At 38.5% G+C, this 26,591-nt stretch overlaps 1 protein-coding gene across 10 annotated transcripts in view; it reads right to left on the bottom strand.

Annotated features, from left to right (window-relative positions):
- The window catches only part of KIF16B (kinesin family member 16B), a 139,885-nt gene that overhangs the window by 95,530 nt on the left and 17,764 nt on the right, over positions 1 to 26,591 (bottom strand). For all 10 annotated transcript variants that reach the window (XR_009744715.1, XM_061461514.1, XM_061461516.1 and 7 more), the window contains exons 4-12: positions 22,964 to 23,080; positions 18,289 to 18,386; positions 17,603 to 17,712; positions 16,836 to 16,978; positions 15,313 to 15,481; positions 14,997 to 15,128; positions 11,721 to 11,896; positions 9,780 to 9,845; positions 5,460 to 5,519 (exon numbers count right to left, since the gene is read on the bottom strand). Coding sequence is in view for 9 of the 10 variants with exons in the window: in XM_061461514.1 (XP_061317498.1) it covers positions 5,460 to 5,519; positions 9,780 to 9,845; positions 11,721 to 11,896; positions 14,997 to 15,128; positions 15,313 to 15,481; positions 16,836 to 16,978; positions 17,603 to 17,712; positions 18,289 to 18,386; positions 22,964 to 23,080 (1,071 nt within the window). In the remaining variant the exon portion in view is untranslated. The remainder of the gene's footprint in view (positions 1 to 5,459; positions 5,520 to 9,779; positions 9,846 to 11,720; positions 11,897 to 14,996; positions 15,129 to 15,312; positions 15,482 to 16,835; positions 16,979 to 17,602; positions 17,713 to 18,288; positions 18,387 to 22,963; positions 23,081 to 26,591) is intronic.

Here is a 26,591-nt window from a genome sequence, read left to right as displayed (position 1 = left end):
CCAGTACTTGATCAAAGGGCACAAAACTCAAAAAGATCAAACAATAAACAGAGTTCAGTAAAATATTTACACAACATGTGGTAGAATGCTGCAGCAGAATTAGTATTATTGATGAAAGAGAGGCCATGTCACTAAATCCAACAGGACAAAGCCAGCTGAAGCAGCTACTAGTTAAAACTATTGATCATGAGAATTAGACACACACACAGAGAAAAGATCCTGTCCTTTTAATAGACTCTGTGAAGCCAGATCTCTGCATCCTTTGACATCAGTTGAGCTCTGCCACACAAAGCTAATGACATGATTAGAATCAAAATACAGGATAACAAAATAAAAGGTAACTCTAAATCAACTTCAAACTAAAAAATAAAAAAGACCATCTAAATACCTTAACACTGGGCACAAATGAGATACATCAAAAAGGCAAAAGCTAAAAGTCAAACCAATTTCTACCAAGCAGTAAAGGGGAGAAGAAACATAAAAGAAAGTTGGGAAGAAAATACAGCAGAGAATTACATAAAGAAGTACACATTTTTGAAAGATTAATATAAAAGCTGCTAAAGGTTAGGGAAAGAAATTGGAACATGAACAAAAGATGACAAAAGTAAGATGCCAGTAAAAGAAAAAAGATCTCTAGCAGAATGACAACACATGCAGTCAAATATAGCAGCCACATCAAAAGAAGTTTTGTACCAATTAAAGCCTCAAAGGAAGAGAAAAATCGAAAGTTGGTAGGTTACCCTAACATCTTAGAAAGCATCCAGAGAAATTACAGACCCCAGGACTGATCTTTAACAGAACAATACAAAAAGGACTAAACTAAGGAAAAGAGCAAACAGTTTTTCTTCCCTCCTCTTCTTTTTGGGCTTGTGTATGGAAGAACATTAACAGAAATAAAAAAAATCCACAGAAAGGTTCAGTAAGAATGAGATGAAAGGACAATCCTAGAGTTAACTAAGTTCCGAGGTTGCAAGACACCTGAAGAAGCAATGTAAAACGGTGCTGTTTTGTACAGTGCAATTCTTTTGACAGCTGGTGACACTTGAGGAAATAACCCAAAGCCTATGGGCTTTACATCAACCATATCACTTTGTTTTTCAATGCAGCATCACTCCACATATTTATTAGATTTATTAAGTATGAGAATATCCTCCTTCTGATTATAAAGAGGGACATGGGAGAGACTGTAATAGTAGGTTAGTAAGCTTAGAATGTCATGTTGTATTATAGTGAGGAGATCAAGGATGAAAACAAACATCACCACTGGAAACAATGCTTGTCACTTCAGACCACCAAGAAGCTGCCATGCTATGAGATAGAGAATACTTCATATAGAGTCAGCACAATTTCAAAACCCCAATGCCCTAATCTTTCTATAATGAAAACAGGAGAATTTGGGCTTTAGGTGTGAGTTGACAGGAATTCATACTTCAGAGGAACCCAGACAGCTGCTCTGCAAAAGGGCTTCTTCCAAACATGACAAAGAAAGAAAGCACACTATCAATACTACCACCACCAGTCCACGATATGTCCAATCTGACAACAGCATCCATGAAGGGTTATACAAGATGTTCACAGCTGATAATGGCATTCAGCCATACAGGCTCTGCACCAAATCCAGAACTGATAACATGTATAGATGAGATAGTTCAACCTAGTCTAGAACACCGATGGAAAACCGCAACTTCAGATGGACTACACAGACACAAACATCAAAGTGGATAAAAGCTACAAGCAGAAATAAGGAAGAACATCGGGATGTTCATGTCAGCTGCATGCATGGCACTGTGCTGTCTGAAATAACTGGATTTTAAGCTGCCAAATCAAAAACTTGGCTTCACACAGTATTCTCCTCCTTAGTATTTTCTAGCTGGATAGTATTGGATAGTATTTTCTATTCTCTATGAATTATTTTCAAGGTATCATTTAGATGTTGCTGGTCTAATTTAAAACAAGGCTCAAAATAACTGGCAAGGGTGAACAAGTTTGAGGAATATCTTCCCTGCAGAACAGTATGCATCCTACTTTGTCAGGCCTGATGAAAGCATGGCATTCAGTAAAAGCCAGGTAACTTTCCAGCAGTATCTGTTTATCTAGCAGAATACACCAATGTGCCCTACAAATCTGGCTTCCTGTACTATACAAGGCTTATTCAAAATCCTTTCAATTATTTTGGATTTAAACATTAACAGATTTCCCATCAGCCTGTGAGAACAATTCAAAACTGTGTGACCTCTGATATTTATAGTCTGAAAAAGCATAACTACATATAATAGAGTGTGAAATCCCAGTCAGCAAGTGCACTTGCATCTGGCAGGTATATATGAATAGGTAATAGGCAGCTGTTTACATGAATTTTCAAAATCAACTGCCTAAAAGATTTGGTGCAAAAGGTGTTACCTAAAAGCAAAAGGTTTTGAATTCTCGAAGCCTGCTGTAGGGCAGGAACTGAAAGGCAGCAACTATCTCAGGACTGCAAGCCCACAGGGAGGCAAGAAGGAAGCAGGTTTTCAACATATATACAAACGTGAAGTTCTAAGTACCTGAAGGAAGAACGTCCCGAAAGTTACTGAACTTCTACCAGGGCATGGAAAAAGTTGCAGCTGTGAGTGCAGTGATATTCATAAGAACAGCCTCATTTCTCAAAGGGTGCAAAGACATTCTAGTTTTACAAATGAACAATGTGTACGGTCTCCGTGTGCAAATGGGGTACATCAATAATGAAACGAAAAAGCCAGTGAACTTCTAGCGAGTCCATTACAAGAAACGCCACTGCTCTCTGTAGTTAAAATCTGCTTTCCAGCAACTCGGCCTGGCAAACCTTCAGGTTTTTCCACTCTTATGCTGGCAGAGATTTCAGGAATTGTTAAACAAGAAGTGAACAAAAATATGGATGGCTTCAGTAAAACACTGTAAAATAAAACACTACAACCATGAAATCTCTCGCAGATTTTCAGTTTTTCAGGGCCAAGAAAGGTTTATCAACTGCCCTTAACCCAAAAGTGAAATATAAGCTATGTTCATGTACTCACATATCAGCATACAGAACTGCAAAATACAGACACTGTATGAATTAAACTAACAAAAGCTCAGTACCAGAAATGTAGAATTACGACTTCCGTGTTTAAGCCCTTTATATTGAGCTATTAACAAATGCAGCCTTCCCTTGTTTATATGAACTGTTCAGTTAACACCTCATGCAACTATGTAATTTCTGTGTAAGAATCAGCGCATTTCCAACATAGAGCTTTAAAAACTTCCCATATGCTACATCATGTTCACTTTCAGAACTGACCAAAATTCAAATTCTCCATGTGACGATGAACTCCCCGATCCAGATCTGAGTGAAGCGATGTACGTGTAGATGCTTCAAAATAACACGGAAATTATATAACCCAAATTATATTATATTGGACCCAAAACATCTCTGAGGAATATGCAAACACTAATTCCCAGTTCGGTATCTAGACAGACATTAAACAGTCCATTCTGTCATGCCATCTGCTCAGCAGTTACCATCCCTGCTCTGTCTCCATGCTGTTTGTGCTTTATTCTCATTTTTAAGCACGGAGCCATTCAACTTATGTGGAAGTCAGATAGAAGAAACAGGGGTGAACTTAAAAAAAGTAATCAAAAAGTAATACACAGGAAAAAATTAACTACACAAATCAAGTTTCAGGCCATCGATAAGGAGAACTAAAATATTCCTTCTAAATGCTTGGTGGAATTGCACTGCAAACATGGTTTTGCTCAGCATATACAGCACATCATGAAAGCTTAAACTTTGCTTTCACAATTTTTATTTAACAGAATAGTTAAAAATTTTGGAAAAAAAAAAATCAGGAAAATAAATTGTGGGAATTATTCCTCTGTGTGTGTGTATGCACATATGGGTGCTTGTATGCATGTATGGAATCATAAAGGGGCCCATTAAAGTACCACCTCAGACTATGACCTTTATCACAAGCCAAATGCCAATATAAAATCTTACCAGTACAACTGGACAGCAGGAAAGCAAAGATACATGCAGAGAACACAAAAAGTTTTACTCTGCTCTCGTGAGACCTCACTTGGAGTATTGTGTACAGTTCTGGTGTCCTCAACATAAAAAGGACATGGAACTGTTGGAACAAGTCCAGAGGAGGCCACGAGGATGATCAGGGGACTGGAGCACCTCCTGTATGGAGACAGGCTGAGAAAGTTGGGGCTGTTCAACCTGGAGAAGAGAAGGCTGCGTGGAGACCTCATAGCAGCCTTCCAGTAATCTGAAGGGGGCCTACAGGGATGCTGGAGAAGGACTATTCACTAGGGACTGTAGTGACAGGACAAGGGGTAACGGGTTAAAACTTAAACAGGGGAAGTTTAGATTGGATATAAGGAAGAAGTTCTTTACTGTAAGGGTGGTGAGGCACTGGAATAGGCTGCCCAGTGAAGTTGTGAATGCTCCATCTCCGGCGGTGTTCAAGGCCAGGTTGGACAGAGACTTCAGTGGCATGGTTTAGTGGCAGGTGTCCCTGCCCATAGAATCAGAGAATCAGAGAATAGTTAGGGTGTGAAAGGACCTTAAGATCATCAAGTTCCAACCCCCCTGCCATGGCAAGTTCCATGGCTGGAACTTGATGGTCTTAAGGTCCTTTCCAGCCCTAACTATTCTATGATTCTATAAGTCTCAGTCTACATCATGCAGAAAATACAGTATGGAAATCTCCAAGTTGCCCTCTTGGATCTGTACTAGATCTGCAAAACATGAGAGAGCACTGTGTGGATTTAACTGCTGCTGAAGTAGTCTGGAGTCATCCAAAGGACACAACACAGGCCAGCTTACATGCATCAGTTGCAAAAATCCCTGTGTTTGGGATTCCAGAGTATGCTTAGGTCAGATGCATCTGTTTGGTTTGATGAAGACCTACTAGAGGAGACTCCATTGAAATCTCATTCAAGTTCACAAGCCATTTCTGACCAAAACATGAATCTGAAGGTCAATGCAAATATCTGTATCCACTCTGTACCACATTCATTGACATACCAAGTGTAAGTTAAAAGGTGATTTTTCACAGGGCTTGTTGATACAATTCAAATACCAAGGAGATGAAGGATCCACTTGCCCTTGCCCCAGGTAATCTTTATTTGCAACTCAATGAAAACATTCAGTTATTTAAAGATTAGTTAGAAATAAGCTGTTTCATGCTGTGAGGTCACGATGGGGAAGAAAAGAAAGCGTTGTGCTAACTCTGATTAATATTATTTAAAAACTTCTTCAAAAATACCACTGTGCCTGAATATTTACCCTTAAAAGCCCTCAAAAACTAATTCCTTGGAATAATCTAAAACAACACTCAGAAAATTTTGTGTTATTAAACAAAAAGCCAAAGAGGGTGACTTAGAACATGAACTTTTTTTAAGTAAGACCACTAAGGCTAGTTCAAATGCCAAGTTGAAAATTTATTTATTTGCCTTACTTTCAGAATATCTTGAGTTTCATTCCATTTGTTTGTCCACTCTTTGGTCAGTTCTTGTACCTAGAAAAGAAAACAAGTATCAGAAATAATCACATCTCTTCCAAGATCCTTGAAAACACATTCTCAGAGAGGACTAAACATTCATGCAGTTCTTCGTGAAGTTTAACACTTAAACATTTAGATTAAACATATTGCTCCTGCAATAAGTAGCCATTCCTACAATAGCCCACAAAATTCTTATCTATAGTATAAAATGAAACAAAGGACAAGGAGAACCACTTCAATGGAAAATGGAATAGCAGGCATTTTCAAAGAAATTTAATAATTCTATGAAGTGCTTCATCAGTCTTAAAAAGTCTACTGCCACAGATTGATCCCTTAGCTATAACAAGCTCCTTTCCTATGGCTCCTGAATAAGCAGGCAGGCATGTTCAGGCTAAAATGCCCTCCAGAGATGGCATGCGGAGGAAGAAGTACACAGGCAGCCTTCAGGAGAAAATCGGAGCAAAGTTTGCTGCTACTCAGAAATCACACACCTGGGGGAAATGAGCACAGAACTGAGAAGCTGCTTGTAAAGGCCCTACAGACTGGGAGAGGGAGAGCACTGGGTGTAGCATCACAGGTTCATTTAGGCTGGAAAAGACCTCTAAAATTATCGAGTCCTAACATTAACCTCAGGACTGCCAAGTCCACCAATAAACCATGTCCCTAAGCACCACATCTACGCATCTTTTAAATACCACCAGGGATGGTGATGCAGCCACTTCCCTGGAAAGCCTGTTCCAATGCTTGACAGCCCTTTTGGTGAAGAAATGTTTCCTAATATCAAATCTGAACCCCCCTGGTGTAGCTTAAGGCCATTTCCTCTTGTCCCTGAGAGAAGGGACCGACCTCTATCTCGCTCCGTCCTCCTTTCAGGTTGCTTTAGGGACTATAAGGGAGGGATAAGGTCTCCCCCTCTTTTCTCCAGACTAAAAGGCTCCAGTTCCCACAGCCATCCCTCACAGGACTTGTGCTCCAGGCCCTTTACCAGCTTTGTTGCCCTTCTCTGGACCACATTCCAGCACCTCAATGTCTGTATTGTAGTAAGGGGCCTTGTTGAACCTCATACCATCAGCCATAGCCCATCAATCCAGCCTGTCCAGATCCCTCTGCAGAGCCTCCCTATCCTCCAGCTGACCAACATTCCCTGTGAACATGGTGTAATCCACAAATTTACTGAGGGTGCACTCAATCCTGTCATCCAGGGCATTGACAAAGACATCAAGCAGAACTGGCCCCAGTACTGATCCTTGGGGAACACCACTTGCGACTGGCCACCAATAGGATTTAACTCCATTCACCACAACACTGGGGTATGCCATCCAGCCAGTTCTCAACCAAGTGAAGAATACACCTATCCAGGCCATAAGCAGGCAGTTTCTCCAGGAGAATGTTGTGCGAGACAGTGTCAAATGCTTTATTGAAGTCTAAATACACGATGTCCACCGCCTTTCCATCATCAGCCATGTGGGTCACCTTGTCATAGAATGAGATCAGCCTGGTCAAGCAGGACCTGCCTTTTATAAACCCACACTGACTGGGCTTGATCACCTGGTTGTCCTGCATGTGCCACAGGATGGCACTCAGGATGATCTGCTCCATAACCTTCCCCAGCTCCAAGGTCAGACTGACAGAATGATTAGAATTTGCTCTGCCCTTCCTACTCACCCAGTTACCCATCTCATAAGTTAACTTTATAGCCTCCATATGGGCAAAGGTTCTTCTCATTTCAAAACCCTTCCTAGAGGGTGCTTCAGGAAGATCCACCTCAAAGCTCTGGCTGACTTGGAAACATAATTACATTAAATCAAAATATACAGGTATATATACACCCACACACTCTTCCGTGGTCTAAATGACCAGATTTCTGTGCAGGAATTAAATGTATCGATGTCTAAAAACATACACAAATTTTTATTATTTGAATTTACTTTCTCTGAAAAAAATGGAAAAAAAAAAAAACAAACCCCAACTGCTACATCCCTTTATTACTTTACATATAAAGCCACTGTATAACAAGAAATTAAAGGTTTTCAATGCAGCTCTTTCAAACACCTTCACATTTGCCACTTGCAGTCTACTTTCCTAGTTGTCTTTTGCAGATCAGCTGCAAATCAATCGATGAGAACTAAAGAAACTTCTCTCACCTCTCCCTGTACCTCAAGATTTCAACAAAGGAAGCACACTTTCCAATGCATCATTATCTTTCCTAGTGCTGCTAATGGGAATGGTAAAACAAAAAAAAATTATTGAAAAGGTTAAAGAAAAACATGAAGAAGGTCTATCCTAAGTGTATTCACCATCCCAGAACAACTGTTATTCCTCAGAAACAATTTAGAAGTTGCTCTTACATAAGAACAAATCAACACATTAAAGAAAGCCACCATATATTTGTCAAATAATTTAAATATGGTGATAAAAGTCTTTAGATCTGCAGCAACAAATTAATTATTGCACTCATTTGATTATAAAAAAAAGCTATAACCACTGCAGGATCTACTAAGAATTTTCAGTAATTATGTCTATTGTAATTATCATGACTAGCAATCACACAACCTTCTAATGAAGCTGACAAGAGATAATAAAATATGCTCAATATACTCCCCATGCAGAGGGGCCAACACTTGTGTGCAGGACAAACAGTGATTATTGTCAGAGCAGGAGTACCCTAATTAGCATATAGGCAGTAGAGTATATTACTCAGCTACTCGCAGATAAAAGCCTTTCATTTGTGCACCAAAAAAAAGGAACATGTACTAACAGTATGATGATTCATCTCTGATTCAGCTAAAAAGTTTTAAAAACCTAGTATGACTACGACAAAATCACCTTACAACTGAAAGCTCACACTGAGCTTATGTAGGTCCTACCTAAACTACGCAATACAAGAAAGTAAGGATTCCTGTGTGTACTAGAGTTGTAAAATGCGTTCCCAGCAGAAACTAGGGAGATGCCCAGAGTCCACTTTGCAGCTATAGTTCACACTAATACACATATTTTGTCCATTTTTGTCATGAAGTTATTTTTTTTTTATGTATCATTTCACTGAAAAGTATTTCAACATACCAATGGGAATCCTGAAGAGCGCAGACAGATACTATGCCAATTACTTAGGTCAAAACAGGATTCTCAAAGAAATGCATTTATTCTCTAACTGTAAAGGTGTAAGCAGCACCACTGTAAACATTCCAATTTAAACCAGCCAAGAAGTCCCTGATTTTTAAAGATGTCATATCCACATTTGATTGGCATCTTGTTGACAGTATTCAGAACTAAGCATTTGCTCTCATGTAGCTGAATGCTTCCAAATACTTTCTGCATCCAAAGTCTGGGTAATCCTATGTTTTTAAAACAGTTTGCAGTAGCTTTAAAAACAAGTAAGTATACAGAAAAGAATCAACACAGAATGACAGAATAAAGAATGAAAGACTGGAAATCAGATAAACGAGAGTACCATTACATCTATAGTCTTTTGGACCCTACATCAAAACTGTCTGAGAATTCTTCTCAGACTACACTGAGCTATTAGAACAACTTGGGATGAGGTACACTACACTAGATCTTAGACCCAGAAAAGACAGCTAAGTAGGCACTGAACATATTTGTACAGATCATATTTAAAGACTGAAATTTTCTGAAAACCTACCCCAACAACACAAGTTATTGATTACCTGAAAACATAAAAGAGTTGACCATTTCCCCTATAAATCTTTTGCTGCATTTTCTACACAAGGAATGCACTGTTACTGTGATTACTGGGTAATGATTACTCTGAATTAGTGGCTTTTTCCACTGTATTTACAAACATACTTTTTAATAAGGCAAGCTGGCCTGAGAACAAATAATTTCATTAAATACAACTGGAATGAAAAGTATCAAAGATATACTTTGTTATTACTTAGAATCATAGAACGGTTTGGGTTGGAAAGGACCCTAAGGTCATCTAGTTCCAACCCCCTGCTATGGGCAGAGCCACCTTCCACTAGACCAGGCTGCTCCAGGCCCCATCCAGTCTGGCCTGGAACCCTGCCAGGGATCTTATAACGTTATCATATGTTAATTGTATAACAAAATTACAAGCTCACACAGTTTGTTGTATTGTTTTGTTGGGTTTGTGGGGTTTTTTAAAAAGCACCAAACAATGCTATCTGATGGAAGAAAATCAGTGTATCAAAAAAAAAATTATCCTGAAAATTATCATCTCACATTGAGACCCCCCCTTCTTTTTTTTGTTTCTTTGGGTTTTATTTAAAAACTACTTATGAAATTATTACTCACCCTTGCTTCATTCTGCTGAAGTTTTTCTTCCATACTTAAAGCTGTTGGAGAATCCAAGAGTGCAATCTAAAATTGTAAAAATTCAACATCAATTTAACTTCTGTTAAAAACAAAAACAGAAGTAAAAATTAACAATTTTGGCAGAATCAAATGAAAGAAATGTAACTGCTCAACTTCTTTGATTATTCAGGATGAAGTATTTTAAACTCCAGTATGTCACTTTACCTTGAAATACTGTAAATGCAGTAATCAAAATCTTGTCAATGCAGATATTACAAATATAAATGATAAGTTTAAGAGCACTATTTTCATTCCCCACGTACACACATGGTCACACAGTTGCAATGACTGAAACATGGCATAAGTTTATAATGAGTAATTCCTCATACATCTATATTTCTGCTAAACATGAAAATTTATTATGCACCAATAGTTTACCATTTTGCCGTGATACATATGTATCTTGCTCATCTTTAATAAATATATATGAAGGTGACTGGCCTTAAAAGAGGAAAACTGCTATACAACACATACACATAACCAACACTCATTATTATGTGACCTACACTGAACCCAGCACTGTATTTTGGTAACCAGTATCTTCAGTGATCTACAGAAGCATTTGCAATACAGTATTCTGGGAATATAAAGGAAAACTACAAAAGAAATTATACAGAGATTTATATTCTACTGTGCATACATAAAACCACCTGCTGTTTTATCAACCATCACAAATTCAATTAAGCAAGTTCTCTATTGCCTCCCACACAGCCATGTATCACATCCTACAACTGAACCAGATTTATTTTAACCACTCTTTTACAGCCTGGAACTAGGTCAAAGCATTAGATCTTCAAAAGGGTCCATGTTACATCTACTCTGCTAACTCTAAATCAAATCACACTTTGACAATAAATTGCATTTTCCCCTCCTAAAGAATATGAGAGAAACACCAGTATAATAGAGTAATTCAACCCCATAAAGCTTTCTAATTGTTTGTAACAAAGCAGAGCTCTCCAATCACCTGCAATACCTATTACTGCTTCCAGCTATGGTCCCATCTTCTTTTTCAGCAAATGTTTTATAGCACAGAATTTAGCTGAAGTACTACCCTTCTATTTAAAAAATTCTGCGCTGAACTGATATTTCGCATTGCGCAGCCCATCTAAAATAAAAATAGATAGTTCTAGAAATAAATCTGAAGTATCATTTCAGATACTTCCAACTCATATTTGCTCAAGTATGAAATACAGCAGTCCTGAGTGACATTATTTAGAAGCGACGACTGGCCTGAGCCAATTGCATATTCCTTATTATTTGGTTGGCTTCACCATCCTGGAAAAAGAGATATTAAGCCTAACAGAGCTTGTGCAGCAGATGTTTATAGCTGCTAATACCAAGAGAAGAATAGAAGTGAATTATAGCGCGACACGTTTTCTTACACCACCTCTGAAAATACGTTTACATATTTAGCATGTTACATGCTTTCTAATGTACAGTGCAGCCACACGTAAACAAAATGCACTGTTCAAACCTGTGCATACTCCTGCATTTTACATTTGCCCATCTTAAATATTTTATACCTTTTTACTTCTTTTAATTAAAGTACTTCTTCATCCACCAGCTAGACCTAGGAAATATGTTACTGCTCAGCTTCCTTATGCTGTGGTGACTACCTGTTCCACAGCACACTGCAATCAAGCTCTGATTATATTAAGAGAAAGCTCAGAGCTTTGGGATGACAATTTTTCCCCTTATGCAAAAAGAGGTAGTCTACTGGCCATATGGAAACTGATTCAATCAGGAAAATAATATTCATTCATAGCCTCATAGAGCTTGTTTACTCAAATCAATATAATGAAAGATAATTATCTCATTACATTCTAGAAATAGATGTTATAACTCAAGGAAAATTACACATAAATTTCAAGTAAAGCTAACCTGATTCCCTTGAGCAAGCAGGGCTTTTAGTCGGGCTATTTCAGCTCTCAGCTCACGGATCAGTTTGACGTTAGGATCCTCATTAATAGTAGGCTTGTTGATGATGTTTTTGGCCCTATTTGCATAGCGAAGTGTACTTAAAGTTTCTCCATAATTGACATCAGCAGGTGAAATAGCTAAGGAGATGAAATCAGAAACAGTTCATCCAGCACTGTATATTTCATTTAGCAAAGTTAGTTTATATTTTAAAAGTCAGATAAACTTAATGCAGATGAGACAGAAATACACAATTAACCAGTATGGCTACAATTTACACCAGTGCTTCACCTAGTTCCACTGCTTTCATGTTAGTGTAACTCTGCTTAAATAAACACTCTATTAGAGCAGTGTAATAATCAGCTCCAACAATCAAGTGTTGTAAAGTAATCTTGCTGTCAATCTACTTAACATTTACATTTCTCTGCTAAGCATCAATGTCCTATATGACACGTTACAGGCTTTCTTGCTGTTTTTATTATACAAGTACAGTGGAAAAAATTGAGTATGTAATCATGAAATGGAAGTTATTCCATGTAAAACCACAGCAAGCTCAATCCAAGTTTTGAAGGGAAATTACACAGCATTCAAACAAAGAGCAGACACAAGAAACAAAACAAGAGAAGAGCTTCCGTAATTTACAAACCTCACTGTTCCACTGAGCTGCAGGCATGTGGCAGCACACAGAACTTATCTGATGCCTCAAGAAAAACCAGTATTCTTTTCTCAGGCAAAGGAAAAACAATGGAGTTTAAAAAGAGAAGTGCTGCATCCACAGACATAAGCAAAAAAACACAAAAGAGAACACCACACAGAAATTATGCAGGACCAGAAATCTTAATAATCAAACTGAACAAGAGACCCAGAGAATCGGATTATGAAAACACCTGAAAAAAATAACCAGGTAACCAAAATATTCTGCCCTTCCTCATTCTCTCAACAGTAATAAATACTCTTTTTGTGGTAGAGACTCCCTGAATGAGGAGAGATGCACTTGGCAATAGCTCACACTATTACTTCCCTACTTCATCTACTGCCTCCACTCCACTACTCAATTATTCTCTTTCTGGAAAGAAGTTACAATACATTATAGACATATAAAAATACATTCAATTCTGTTTTGTCATAAAAGCCTTTCCTACAGTTTGAGATGATCTTCCTGCTTTTGCTGTGTTTAGTTAAAGAAAAGGCAGGCCAAACATGTCCAGACAGCTTGTCAGGCTCTGTTAGGCAATTCAGCCACATTACCAGTAGAGTTACTGTTGAAGAAAAGATCAACCATCAGGGCTCTGCCTAGGAGAAGCATCCTTAATAGATGAGGAAGTAGCTGAAAAAGCGGCTGGGTTTTGTAATCATTAGTATAGGCACTGAAAGCTCATGGTGTTTCTAAAACCTCTCTTCCCAATCCCTCTGTCAAAAAAAGGCAAGTTACTCAACCATTAACTGAAACAAAAGCATCAAGAAGAAAGACACCAGCAGTGTTACTTAAACAGCCAGAAAAATGAAGCAGAGTCTAGTCCAAGATCCTCTTTTGGTACTACTATGATCAGCCTGAGGAAAAAAGTGGCATGGTTTCCAAAAAAATCCCCAAAATCATGTAACAAGGGAACTGCTATCCAGAGAATTTGACTGTAAAAAAACAACTGAACAACCAGAATTTGATCCAATGTATTTTAGTCCCTTAATTCTGCTCTCCCACCTTTTCAGGAGAGGACTGTGTCAGCTGAACTGCATTTCATTTGACCGGAAAGAGTGAGAAATTTCAGCGCTGCTTTTCTCTTCACTCCTTACATCTCCAACACCCAAAATCCTTAAACATCCCCCAGCTTCACTTCTGGGGAGAACAGAATTCCCATTCCAATTCATTGAAAAATCTGAACTACATACGCCATAAGTAGGTTTGTAAACCAATTAATCCTTTCAGAGCTTCCTCCAGGTAAGAAGGAAACTGCAAGTTTGCCTGACCATAAAATCATAAAAAGAAAAGATGACTGATCATAAATGAATTCAAGCAAAAAGTTAAAATGCTGTGTAGGTTAAATAAAAATGACAGTGCTATATAATGAATGTCAAAGGAAACAGGTTGTTTCTGCTACTAATGCAACAAAAACACAGTTTTGGTGAAACAAACTGATTCATACATTTTTAGTGACTAGATATACCAGGCTGGAATTCTTTTTTTCTACTGGGGGTCAACGCCTTCAAGCCTGGGGAGGAGAAGTATGAGGGAACAGAAGTACCTGACTTTATCTAGGTCCAGGTTTGAACATCGACAATGTTCAATCAACAGCTGTCTGAAAGGCAAGTCATAGAATCATAGAATAGTTAGGGTTGGAAAGGACCTTAAGCTCATCCAGTTCCAACCCCCCTGCCTTGGGCAGGGACACCTCACACTAAACCATATAACCCAAGGCCTCATCCAACATGGTCTTGAACACTGCCAGGGATGGAGCATTCACAACCTCCCTGGGCAACCTATTCCAGTGCCTCACCACCCTAACAGGAAAGAATTTCCTCCTTATATCCAACCTAAACTTCCCCTGTTTAAGTTTTAACCCCTTACCCCCTATCGTATCACTACAGTCCCTAATGAAGAGTCCCTCCCCAGCATCCCTGTAGGCCTCCTTCAGATACTGGAAAGCTGTTATGAGGTCTCCATGAAGCCTTCTTTTCTCCAGGCTGAACAGCCCCAACTTAAGCAGGAGCTATTACTTCAAGTTTAACTGGTCAAATTAGCTAATCATTACACTGTGCATGAGTCAAAGAAACACAGCAATGAGGCAGAGGTCAGAGCAAATGCAAGAACTTAGGCACACACGTTCGAATGATCCTTACTTATGCAACCAGATGTCTGTCACTGTACATACGCAACCTGAGTGCCTTGCTACATTTGTGGCCAAATAGCCAACGATATATGCACCCAAACAGACAACCTGCAGATGAAAAATGAAGCTCTCAAATTCAGGAGGCATACCTGCTGCTGTTCATGACATCGCTAAACAACTAGTCTGTCTCCATATACACAATGAGACCCTATATATAGTTCTACTGGTGGAAGAGATATTCTGCAGAGTGCAAAAGCAGAGTGTTACTAGAAAACTTAGAAAGAAAAAAAAAAACATTAATATGTGTAACCAATGTTCTGCTTTAACAAAGCATCTGGAATCTAAATATTTACAGCCACTCCTATTCAGCCTGAACTGTTCAGGATGCAAAGAAAAGTAATTTAAAAACACTTACTGGCAATCATTATCGTTTTAGAGTTTCCTCCTAGGCTATCTTTTAACAACCAAGTCAACACAGAGTCCCTGTAAGGCACAAATACTTGTTTCTTCTTTGAAAGAGGATTTGTTGCATCCTGAGATAAATCAGCTGTGATGTGGAGGGAGGAAAAAGAAGCAGCAATTAGGTATATTCATTCATTTTCAAAACCAGGATGCATTAGGCCATTATTTGTATAAGTAAAAATGAACAGAAGTGTAAATAAATAAACAGAAAGGTATTTTGTGACTAAAACAAAACCTAAAATAGACAAGCCTGAAAAACTGAGACTTACCTAAGGCAGAAATTACATTTCCCAGAGTAACTAGGGATTTGTTAATATTCCCTCCTTCCTTTAATCTAACCCCTGTGGCACCAGTGGCATCTGCTCTCTCGCTTCCAGCAAGATCTACCAAATGAATCTTGCTAACAGTTTCACAAGGCATTTCAGAATCAAATTTAGCCTAAGGGAAAAAAAAAATACAAAGAAAAGTATGATAAGCTATGAAATTCTGCAATTTTACTGAAGCCAACCTAGTGGTCTTTTTCATGTCATGACTGAATTTAACTTGTTTACAATAGCAGAGCTTCAGAAAATAGGTGTATTAGTGGTGCCACAGAAAGGCATTTAATCATGAACTGCTGCATAACCCCCACACAAGTAGTTATGTCTATAAATTGTAATATTTGCAACTTTCTAGCCACTTATGGACATACACCAACTGTGAACTGGTACTTACGTGATGCATAGTGAACATGTGCTGCATTCGTTTTATTAAGCTTTCAACATATTATATTTATATTTAGCTTTCAACAAGCTATAATATACACAGATGCATTTACACTCACTTTCTTCCCTGCCTCCAAGTTCTAGTAAGTAGCAATTGCAATTTTATTCTACAATTTTAACTAAGGCTTCTGCCTAATATTTATCTTAATTCATATAAATCAACACAGATTACCCTATTCCAAACTTCCTTCTACTTTAAGTACAACAGTGGAACAAAACCTTTTGCTGCCTGCCACTCATCCTCTTCAGAAAGCCCTGCAATGAGCATCTCATCATTAGCAAACAGCACAGCATTTTGTGTGTCTGTAATTCTGGTAGGGGGGAGACATGAAAAGTTCCATCAGAAGAGCAAACCACCTCCACATTACCTTCCCTTCACCTAGCAGGTTACCCATGGACTGCCTAAAAGCCCTCTCCAAAACAACAATGAAGAGCATGAATCATTAGAAAATGAGTGTACTCCATACAGATCACTATTCCCCTGGAAAAAGTGGTAAATCTCTCCATTATTCCATCAGTATAAAACAAAGAATATAAAGAGGTTTCCAACAATAACAGATGAAGACTCAGCAAGAAAACACTCAGAAAACATTTCTACACTTTACAATTCGGGCCATGGAGACAGATTTTCCCATAAACCTTGGAGAACACCAGAGCATAAAAGATAGCCCATGTTCAGATCTGGATGGTCTCACCCCAACAGGCTCCTCACCCATTCCTGTCACAGCAGTATCATGAAGCACGCCAGTACTGGTCACTGTTATCCAGCCTAAAGTCCCAACAGTTATCTCCTCAAAATCTATTAAATATTTTAAGTAATCACATGACACTGCAAATTTTAAATATTATAATCACCGATAAATGTATTTATAACTCTCAAAACAGTATTTTCTACACTTTCAACTTTCTTGATCACAACACAGTCATTATCTACCCATACCTGCCTACTTGACAACCTTATTTTTTAATTGTCATTATGAATTATTGAATTTAAACACATATTAAGACAGAGGCTTTAGTTTCGTTACCTGAGTGAAGTTGATTGTGAAAATGGCATGTGACCTGCTACTGACATCATTCATTCCAGTTGCAGCCGTCGTTCTATTTATATTTCCTGCATCCATAAGCTCCTCTACATCACCATAGTTTTGCACTAAATGTTTAGACAAATCTGAAGAAAAGCAGAGTGTTACAGCACGCTCGTATGTGCACTTGACTGTCTTCAGACAAAAAGATTCCAATCACCCTCACTACTACAAAGTATTGCTGCAATTAGGGTTTATTGTCATACTTCATTATCACTTATGGAAAGGAATGAGGCCTCATGTGAACAATGGACCACTTACACGTTTACAGTAAATTAATAAAAAACCATGCAATCTTACTAAAGTATTTAGTGCAATAACATAAGCATAATCCCTCAAGAGACAAACCTTCCCTGGTAGAGGACAGATTAAGACAATTAGATCTTAATAGGTTCTTTCCACGCAACATTAAAGATTTACAAATTATAGTCAACAAATTCTTAAAACCAATTGCATCTCTTAACATTATTTAAAAATGTGTTAGAAATTTATAAATAAAAACTGTACGTGTATAATAATCTTAGAATTGGGAACGCGAGTGTGGGTACAAAATAAGAGGCTATTCTCCTTTAGGGCTTTTATATCAAAGCACTGTATGCATCATCATTTATATGTAAAAATATAAAAATACCCTGTGCAATTAGACACCACATTTTAGAACATAAAAAGGTAATAAAATATCCAGTGCTAAACACTAAAAGTGTTTTTACCCTCAACATAGGGCCCTTCTTTTGGATGTTCTCGTATTCGTAGATTATTGGTTTTTGATGACTTCCGTCTCAGAAGATCTCTCACACGTTCATTATAAATTTCCAGATAACTGAAAGAAAAAGCATTAGAAAATCGCTGACTGATTCAAGAGTCTCTCAGAAAAGGAAATCCATGTTAATGCTGTGTTTGAAAGCAAGATGCCTGGAGAAGCAAAGAGATGCCCTGCCCATGGCAGGGGGGTTGGAACTAGATGATCTTAAGGTCCTTTCCAACCCTAACTATTCTATGATAATAGACCCGAAGACAGTAATGACTACAGTGTGCCGGTATAAGGGAAAAGGCAAAAAAAGCAAGAAGCAAGCAGAAAAGAAGAAGCCATTGGCAAGATCAGGATCTCTTAATGTCAGCCTGAAATAAAGTATAACAATAAGGAAGACGCTGACCAGTAGCAAAGGCATCTTCACTATCATTTAAAAAAAGCAAAATGCACAGCTGTTGTATTGGATTTAGAACCATTGTGCATTTTTACTACGACTGCCAACAAAATAAAATCAATTATAGGACTGAGGCCAAGCATAGAAATCCATTTGGAAAACACACGTTTCTCTCAGAGATAAAGTGAACAAAGGGGCTGTAACTGAAACTAGTTTGATAACCAGCAAACTATCAACATGTCAAGACCTACCTGACTTCTGTTCGAAAGGATGCCTCATTCCACTTTGTTTTCTCACTTATTTTGCTGAATAATCCTTCACAGATTCGAGGTATTAAACCAGCATCACCCTGGAATAACAACAGCCCTTACTTCCAAGGGTATATATGCACACATATACATTTTAAAAAGTAAAACGCAAGATCAGTAGTTGAGAGAGTTCCAATATCCAGGAAAAGGGGGAGAAATCAAAACCTTTCAGCAAATCCTCTCTTGCCCTTTATTTAACTGCAGTCACCTTGCCCCTGTAATCCTTCTGTGTGCTGGATTCTCAAATTCTTTGCTATTGGGATATATTTTGCCCCCGTCATGTAGTCCAAATAATTCCAACTGCTGAAAGCAGAAACTGGCTCCTCAGAGCAACATATGCACTGCCTTATCTCAACGTTATCTTTTCTAACTTCTATCTCATTTCACTACAGACTTGGCAACATCTGCAGAAAATGGGACAAGAGCCAAATACATGCACCCTTAATCCATTCTTATTCAAAGCCCTAATCCCCAGATCACAGTTCTTCCTGTCTTGAAAGATGCAGCAGGTCCCATGGATAAATTAGCATGCAATAACAAAATTAAAACTCCACATTCACTGTATCCCACAACGCAGCCAAATTAAACTGGATATTTAATTTCCAAATGCTCAACTCTGAAGTTAGACTTTTTATGCATTAAGCGCTCAGTAGGTTTAATGAAGCAAACTGAAAAATCACATTCCTTCTCAGAGATCCCTATGGACTATGTGGTTTACTAGCAGCGTTGTGACTATCCATTACAGGGTTCTTGTCACTTCAGCTAACACAGCAGCCAGCAGCAGCAGGATGTCATCTTCTGGGTTAAGCTGGCACTTGAAAATTCTTGAGAATTGAGCCTCATCCCATTGAGGCTGCTGCTCCACCACTGATGTCAAACACGTCAGGCTGTGAGGCAACAGCTGACAACACTGAGATACCCAGAGACTTAGCATGCAGCTCTCCTCTTCCTTTCCAGCCAAGCAGCAAGGCAGTAAATCAAAGCCAGGGTTTTCCGTAGAAGCAGAGAGGAGCAGGAGAGTGCCATGCAGCTGTGGCCTTGGCTGACAAGAGGCTGTTTGCTCCCAGCTGCCCCATTCCCACCATGTCTAAGTAGGTATACGACCAACTATCTGCTGAGCAGAGCAAACAAAGCTCCTTAAGAGCTGAAATGAGTGAACATGGCTCCCAGGAATGAAGAGAAAGGACATACAAATATACAGATGAGCTTTGGGCTCAGAGCTGCAAACTCAGAAGTAGCTGACAAAACAGTCTGTCAGCTGTGATTTGCCTCTAGACCAAAACCACATAAGATTTGATGCGACGGACTAATTCTATGCACCGCTGAGGCAAGAAGTGTTCTTGCTTAGAGTTAAGGCCCTTGTAATTAAGCAGGAGGCAAATGAGGACAAACCAGACCAAACATCCAATATAAGCACAGCTCAAGACTCGAGGCACCCAGGAGTTTGCCTGGTGGGAGTTTACATATACCAGGCAGCATAAAAACCATGAAGACAGTGGACTGCCCTGAAGCACACTCTTCTGGCAAACATTTCTCCTCTCCTCTGAACCCCACATAAAATCTGACCCTTTCTGCCCAAGCTCATTCCATTCTGCGCCCATGCTGGTCCCCTCTGTTCCCGTTCTTCAGTTTCCCCTGCATTCTCTGTCCCAGCAATCTTCTTCCAGGTGTCATTTCTGAGCTCCTCTTCCTCTTTCCTTTGTCCAGATATAATTTCTGATTCATGGTGCAGTCTCTTCTTTTTTTCATCATACTCTATCCTTCCATTTTGCCCTTTTCCAGCTTCTTCCTCCTCTTAATCAGAGCCCTCCCCAACCAGGGTTGGTTTGAAATAATAATCTATTCTCTCCTCCTATCACACCTAGCCCTTCACCTGAGCATACCTTGGTTTAAAAAGAATAACTCCTAGATTAAGGGAGAAACTTGCAGTTAATGTTGCTTTTTCTGAGACGGTTGCCTTTAGTAACAGAGGAGCTGCTCTTCGCAATATGTATCAATCTCTACCTCTAGGTAAAGATTCAGGGTTCAATGTTGGAAATTCCCACACACATTTTATTTCATTAAGTTTTTTTTTAAACACGGGAAAAGGAAAAAGACTTTTCTTTCATCTCATGCTTGGAAACACCTGAATAGTTTTAATTAAAGCTTAAGGAAAAACCATGAAAGATCCATCACAAAGTTTTAGGCAAGTCATTAGTGTCTGACATAATCTAGCAACTGCAAAGAGAGTCTTAAAACAGGAAATACTAGCTTTAATTGAGTAACTTCAACCATAGCAATACAGTGATGAGAAAAGGAAGAACACATTGTTCCAAGCATATTTTATCAGTAAAATGTACATCTTACAGAACGTACATTCTCTATTAGAAACTATATTTAAACATTTTCACCCTTTTCACCCCCTACAGCTCCAGGGCAGGATCAACTACCATCACTGATGGTTTTCTTCTGGGTTAGGGTTCCAGTCATGGAAATCTATAGAACTAAAATAAGTAATGCACTCCAGAGCTGAATTTTCTCATGAAAAGCCTATGTTACTTCTGTGCTAATCAGAAATTGATATGTATTTCATATTTATATGACATTTTATTGCAATTTATATGTACTGTTTCTTATCCATCTACCTTGGGCATAGGTAACAAATCATTCCCTTTCCTTTCTACAGCAGCCTTTCACATCTTGGAAGACGTGTTTTCCTCCACAGTCTTCCTTTCTCTGCATACACAAGTCTGATTTTCATTACAGACCGTATTTTACAGATCTCTGATCACTTCAGTATCTCTGCTCTAGACTTAACTCTAACCGGTCCACATATTTCTTGGAATTACTGCTGCCCACAGTACTGCAGAAGAATGAAGAAGCCTTCAGAGCCAAGAACAGCAGATATTGAAATCAAAGTGAAAAACAGAATTCATACTTTTTTTAAGGAGAAGTAGGGAAAAAAAGAAAATGCATTTCAAATTCAAGTTTTCTTACAGCACTGTAGTCTCTCTGACAGGGCCATCAATTTTCAAGCATTTAACTTGGTGGCTGAGTATATTTTATACACGCTCTGTACAAAGCCAGATTAAAGTATTTATGTCTCATGGCAAGAAGATTAGACCTTTATTATTGAATAGTGTCAAACAAACTTCAGCACCTATTCATTTGCAAAATGCCTTGATGATTACAGTCCATACATATAGTGAGGCAGCCTCATAAAAATGTCACTTTTATAAATTCCTGAAACAGAAATCCGCAGCTAGGTCGTAGATCTTTTCTGGTTACAAAAGTCTATTTTGTCAAGTATAAAGCTACTTATTCTGTGACAATGGAAAGGGAAAGGTTTGAAGACAGAGGTGCAAAGTGGCCAATCTTACAACATTTCAAACGTGATCTATCGAAGGACAGACAAGTGGCAATATTCCCCTTTTCAATTCTGCTGGAAGAAGACATGATGTATTTTTTCCCCATGATCAGAGAGTGAAACCTATAGAGGCTGCCTGGCAAACAGGCTTCATGAGCCAGCCTTTTTTGAACTGCTCTACTCCCAAGAGTTTAGTGGGTTCTTCTGTCCTTGGACAGGCATGGAGATAACTGCAAGAAACTACTCCCCATCCTTTACTCACAAAATGTCAAATACTCCTCCTATCACATCTTCTCTACCAGGGTCTATACTGAAGCACTCAACAAGACTTAATCCTAAAAACTGAACTTACTGCATCATCTCACCATGGTTTGCTGAAACTTACATTTAGCTGCTCTCTCCCTCTTTGTACTCCTCACTTTTGCTAAAAGGGGTTAAGGACCTATTTTAATCTTCTGACCCTTCAAAAGAGATATATAAAACAGATCTCTTCAGAAAGGGTTGATCATTTGTGTTCTCAAAATCAGTATCTTCTTTGCTTACAAGCTGAGCATAGAAAATCAGTAATTACATTTGAAATTCTGGGGCTCGCATCTAACATAGCAGAGCATGACTTAAACACACTTTTCCACCCAAGTATCCACCTATAAAAGAAACATCTCCTAAAACCTCTGATTACTACTAGAAGATATGATACATGATGGGTCAGTAGTATATGGACGGGATCAGTAATTATTCCATAAGAACATGCTCTTCTAATAGCACAATTTCAGTTCATTGGTGCAGAAGAAAAAAACCCACCTACTCAGTTGATGCGGGGTGAGCAGCAGACACTGTATTTCTCTAAAGCTTTTGATTCTGCTTCCCACAACCTCCTCCTAGAGGAACTGATATGTTATGGTCTTAGAAAAGTGGTCCGTGTGGTGGGTGGAGAACTGGCAACAAGCTGCACCCAGAGGGTGGTGGTAAATAGCTCCTTTTCCAACTGATTGCCCAGAGAGATGGTGGATGCACCATCCCTGAAGACATTCAAGGCCAGGCTGGAAGTGGCTCTGGGCAACCTGATCTAATTGAAGATGTCCCTGCCCACTGGACTAGATGGCCTTCGTACGTCCCTTCCAACCCAAACTGTTCTGCGATTCTAAGTTTCGGCTGGGCAAAATGCCGGGCCATCTTGTCTAAACCATGCTTTTGCCAAGAAAGGTTGGACCAGATGATCCTTGAGGTCCTTCCAACCTGATATCCTATTGATTCCATGACAATACAACATACCGCATTTCCCATCATGGTGTAGGACTTCCCAGATCCAGTCTGGCCATATGCAAAAACACAAGCATTATAACCTTCAAAAGCAGATTTAAGCACATCTGTACCCAGATTTTTGAAAACCTGAAAACAAAGAAATTTTTTTAAGACAACAGAAGCTTGGGGAAAAAAGTTGTCATCAGTCCAGCATGGTAAATACTAAAACAATAAACTACTGCAATATAAGCTATTGACATCAACCAACGACATTTACTAGAGGACAGGAAATTAGTACTTTGAATAAAATGTTAAATTTTACTACCATACTTAGTTTACAGCACTGCAACAATATATTTTCTACTTCTCCTTCTGATGGAGAGCTCCTTGACACAGAATGAAAAAAGTTACCTTTTTTTTATAGCTCCAGTTTCTTTCACCAAGCTCAAATACTTCATTCGCTTTTCCTTACTGATAATATTGCCTCACTTTTTGTATCTTTGCCAGCTCTCTATGCTCTGCAAATACCCAGCCCCTTCTCAAAGGAAATGTTTCAGTGATCCTGTCAGTTCCTTGGTTTGTGTTTTTGAAGGGTTTAGGTTGGTTGGTTTTGGTTTTTTTGCTTTAATCCAGTGCAAGAAAATTACTCATTTTCTCCATATTTCCTCCCTAACTGGCTTTTACATACCAATACTTCTTAGGCTGGCAAACATGTTTTCCATATGGTAAGTGACTCTCCTTCATCAGCTAGCCCCTTCCCTTTTGCACTCAACAGTTACAAATGGGTAACCACCCCTCCTCCACATCCCATTATATGGAAGTCTGTTCTCACCTAATAACTTCAGCTCTCACCAGATGCTTTCACAACCTTCCCCTGTAATATTGGCTCTTGTATCCCTCCCAGATTCCTGACCTTTCATTATCATTACCCCTCATTTCCAGTCATACCCCCACTGGCCCACTGGGCAAGGAGTAACACCTTTCTCTCAATGAAAATATTAACCTGGGTCTCCAAATCCAGAAATGACTTTCAAAAACCTCATAGATGTTTCACATTAATTTGGCTACTATTCTGCAGTATATGTGGTTTAAATTTACCAGGGTCTACAAGTCATTATTAATAGTGAATGGCACATACAGTATAATCGTACCACTCCTCCCTTGAAGGAGTGCTGGGCAATCGCTCTAATCATTAATGCTCAGTTGCAAGCATGTCTTTGGAATACTTAACTTGACCTTCCCTTGAGCAAAGGAGTTACAATGCTGTAATCAGTCATACTTCTGAAAAAGGAAGAGTATAAAGATCAGCTAAAGCACAATTTCCCTTTCACTTGTCATTTGAAAAGTGGCATCTTAGTTAATTCTCCCCCCTAAGTAACTACTCCTGTATTTCCCCCCTGCCCTTTTCCCTTTCTCAATGTCCATGTTTTTATCTCACCAAATCTTTATACACTACTGCTATGACTGCATTTTCCCTTTAAAAGATTAGTCTATACCTTGCAAAGTGATTCAAGGTAGTAGTCAGTGTTTTCTGAACACAGAGGCTTATCACACATGGTTGGAAGAAAAGACATTGTTAGGATGGGACTTTGACAGAACCAAATGGCTGGGACACTGGTCTGTCACAAAAGGGCAGCAAATATCAAAATTCTATTAGTTTCTCTTCCTAGAATATAAAGTAAGTAGCTTGATTGTGAATTGCCACTCCCACTCTAATTTTTGAACACTAAACCACATCTTGCATCTAAAAGGCATATTAATGGGGCACGTAGTATTAGACAGACTTCCATCTATTATTTTTTTGCCTTTCAAATGGAAAACTATAACAATCATGAACAAAGCACACTAGGCAACCACATTAACAACAATCAAGATCAATTTTATTCCATGGCAAGATGAGTATGAATGAAAGACCTCCTTTTTCTATGCCACTGGTGCAGTAAACTGGAAATTCTGCAGCAACTTGATAAGAGCTTAACTACAGTCTTCCAATTAAATATGAAATGAATACCACCAGCAAAACAATAGCTTGTGCAGAACTTGTTTAGAAATTGCACTCCCATGGTTTGAAAACTCCTTTTGTTTTCAATGTGTTTCACCCATTGTAATTAAAGCAACACTTGACCCAGGAGCACCAATGTTTTTGTGGCTGAGCAAGCCCACATTCTTACCAGGAAGGATGAAGGAGGCAGTCTGGGGTTGTGAGACACACTGTAGTAACAGAATATTGAACGTGGACATCTAAACCATATTTAGGATTTATTGTTACCATCTTATTACTATAAACCATAAAGCTCACAGCTTAAAACAAGTAAACATTACTCAAGGCTGCTGCAGCCATCTCTATATGGACATTTTAGTTTTACTTTTTCTCTATAAGCTCCTGACATGGGCAAGTGATGTTTCCTCAATCTGACCCACCCTGAAACAGGCAAAAGGGCACCAATATGGAAAAACTTAAGGAAAAAAATTATCACTTTTGTATGGAAATCAGACATATCCAATACACCTTGAATATCCATTTATACTAATTCAAGTTTCTTCTATTCTTCCAGTGAGGTCTTGTCTAACATAGCTTTCTAGAAGCATCTGAAATCACGTAAAAAGAAACTGCTATCTAAAAGATCCAAGAATTACATATTCATAAACCTAAGCCACAATTGGTACCTAAGAAGAATTTCTGTAACTACTTTATAGTACATTTTGCAGGCTTCCCCAAACATGCATTGATACATCATTAGTACTGCTTTATGGAGTTGTACTCGTCTCTATCAGGAAGAACTCCAAATACAGTAATCAGTTATCGCAGAATTGTATGCATTTTCATGAAACTAAGTAATATTAAACTGAGATCCTAATCAACTTGTATGAGAAAACTTCAGGCAATCTTTTGTTGCATCTGCAGAACCACAACCAAAGTCCCAAGCTTTAACAGAGCTGAAAAATACATGATCAAACTGCTTTAATTAAAATAAATAACTTAATCTCTGCCTGGTCAGCTTCAAGCATTTGCTAAAGTTCTAGTGAAGCCACATGGCCTGAACTGCCTGCTTAAAACCATCCACTAGAAACAAGGGTTCCAATCATTGCACTCAAATACTCCTTGAATTATGGTATTTCTACATCAGTGCCCCAATAAACGCGTAATTCTTGATGCTTCAGACAATACAGCAAAACCAGTGTTACTTGTAAGATCATCAAGAATTAATAATCCAGAAAGTTTAAGAATATACATGATCAAATGTTTGGATTCAATTCTAACTAATAACTCAGTGAAATAAAAAAGACACTTTCAGGAAAAAAGAGAACCTAACGCTTACACTGATGGTTAAATAGAAATTTCAAGTATAAATTCCCTATCAAACAATTATAGCCATTGTATATAATGGCAAAGCTTGTCCTTCTCATAAATATTTTAAAATGGCTTTAATTTATTGCTTATTATTGTTAGTTTTAAATCTGAGGTTTTTTAGGATTAGTGATACCAGTCTCCCTGATTTGGGAGCTAACAGAGCACATCCAGTATATATCCAACTGCCTTACAGCACATTCAAACCCTTGCATTATTTTAAGGGGGAAAAAAAAATATTCTCGCTTGAAGCATCCCAAGTTCCACAAAAACAAAAAACAAGGTAACAATCACGAAACACTTGAATTT

This window comes from Pezoporus flaviventris, unplaced genomic scaffold (assembly GCF_033815535.1).
Source record: "Pezoporus flaviventris isolate CSIRO_AGI_PZ_B2104156 unplaced genomic scaffold, CSIRO_AGI_Pfla_v1 ptg000031l, whole genome shotgun sequence".
Taxonomy (NCBI): Eukaryota; Metazoa; Chordata; class Aves; order Psittaciformes; family Psittacidae; genus Pezoporus; species Pezoporus flaviventris.
The sequence above is the reverse complement of the archived record's forward strand: the minus strand, read 5'-3'. Positions and strand labels throughout refer to the sequence as shown.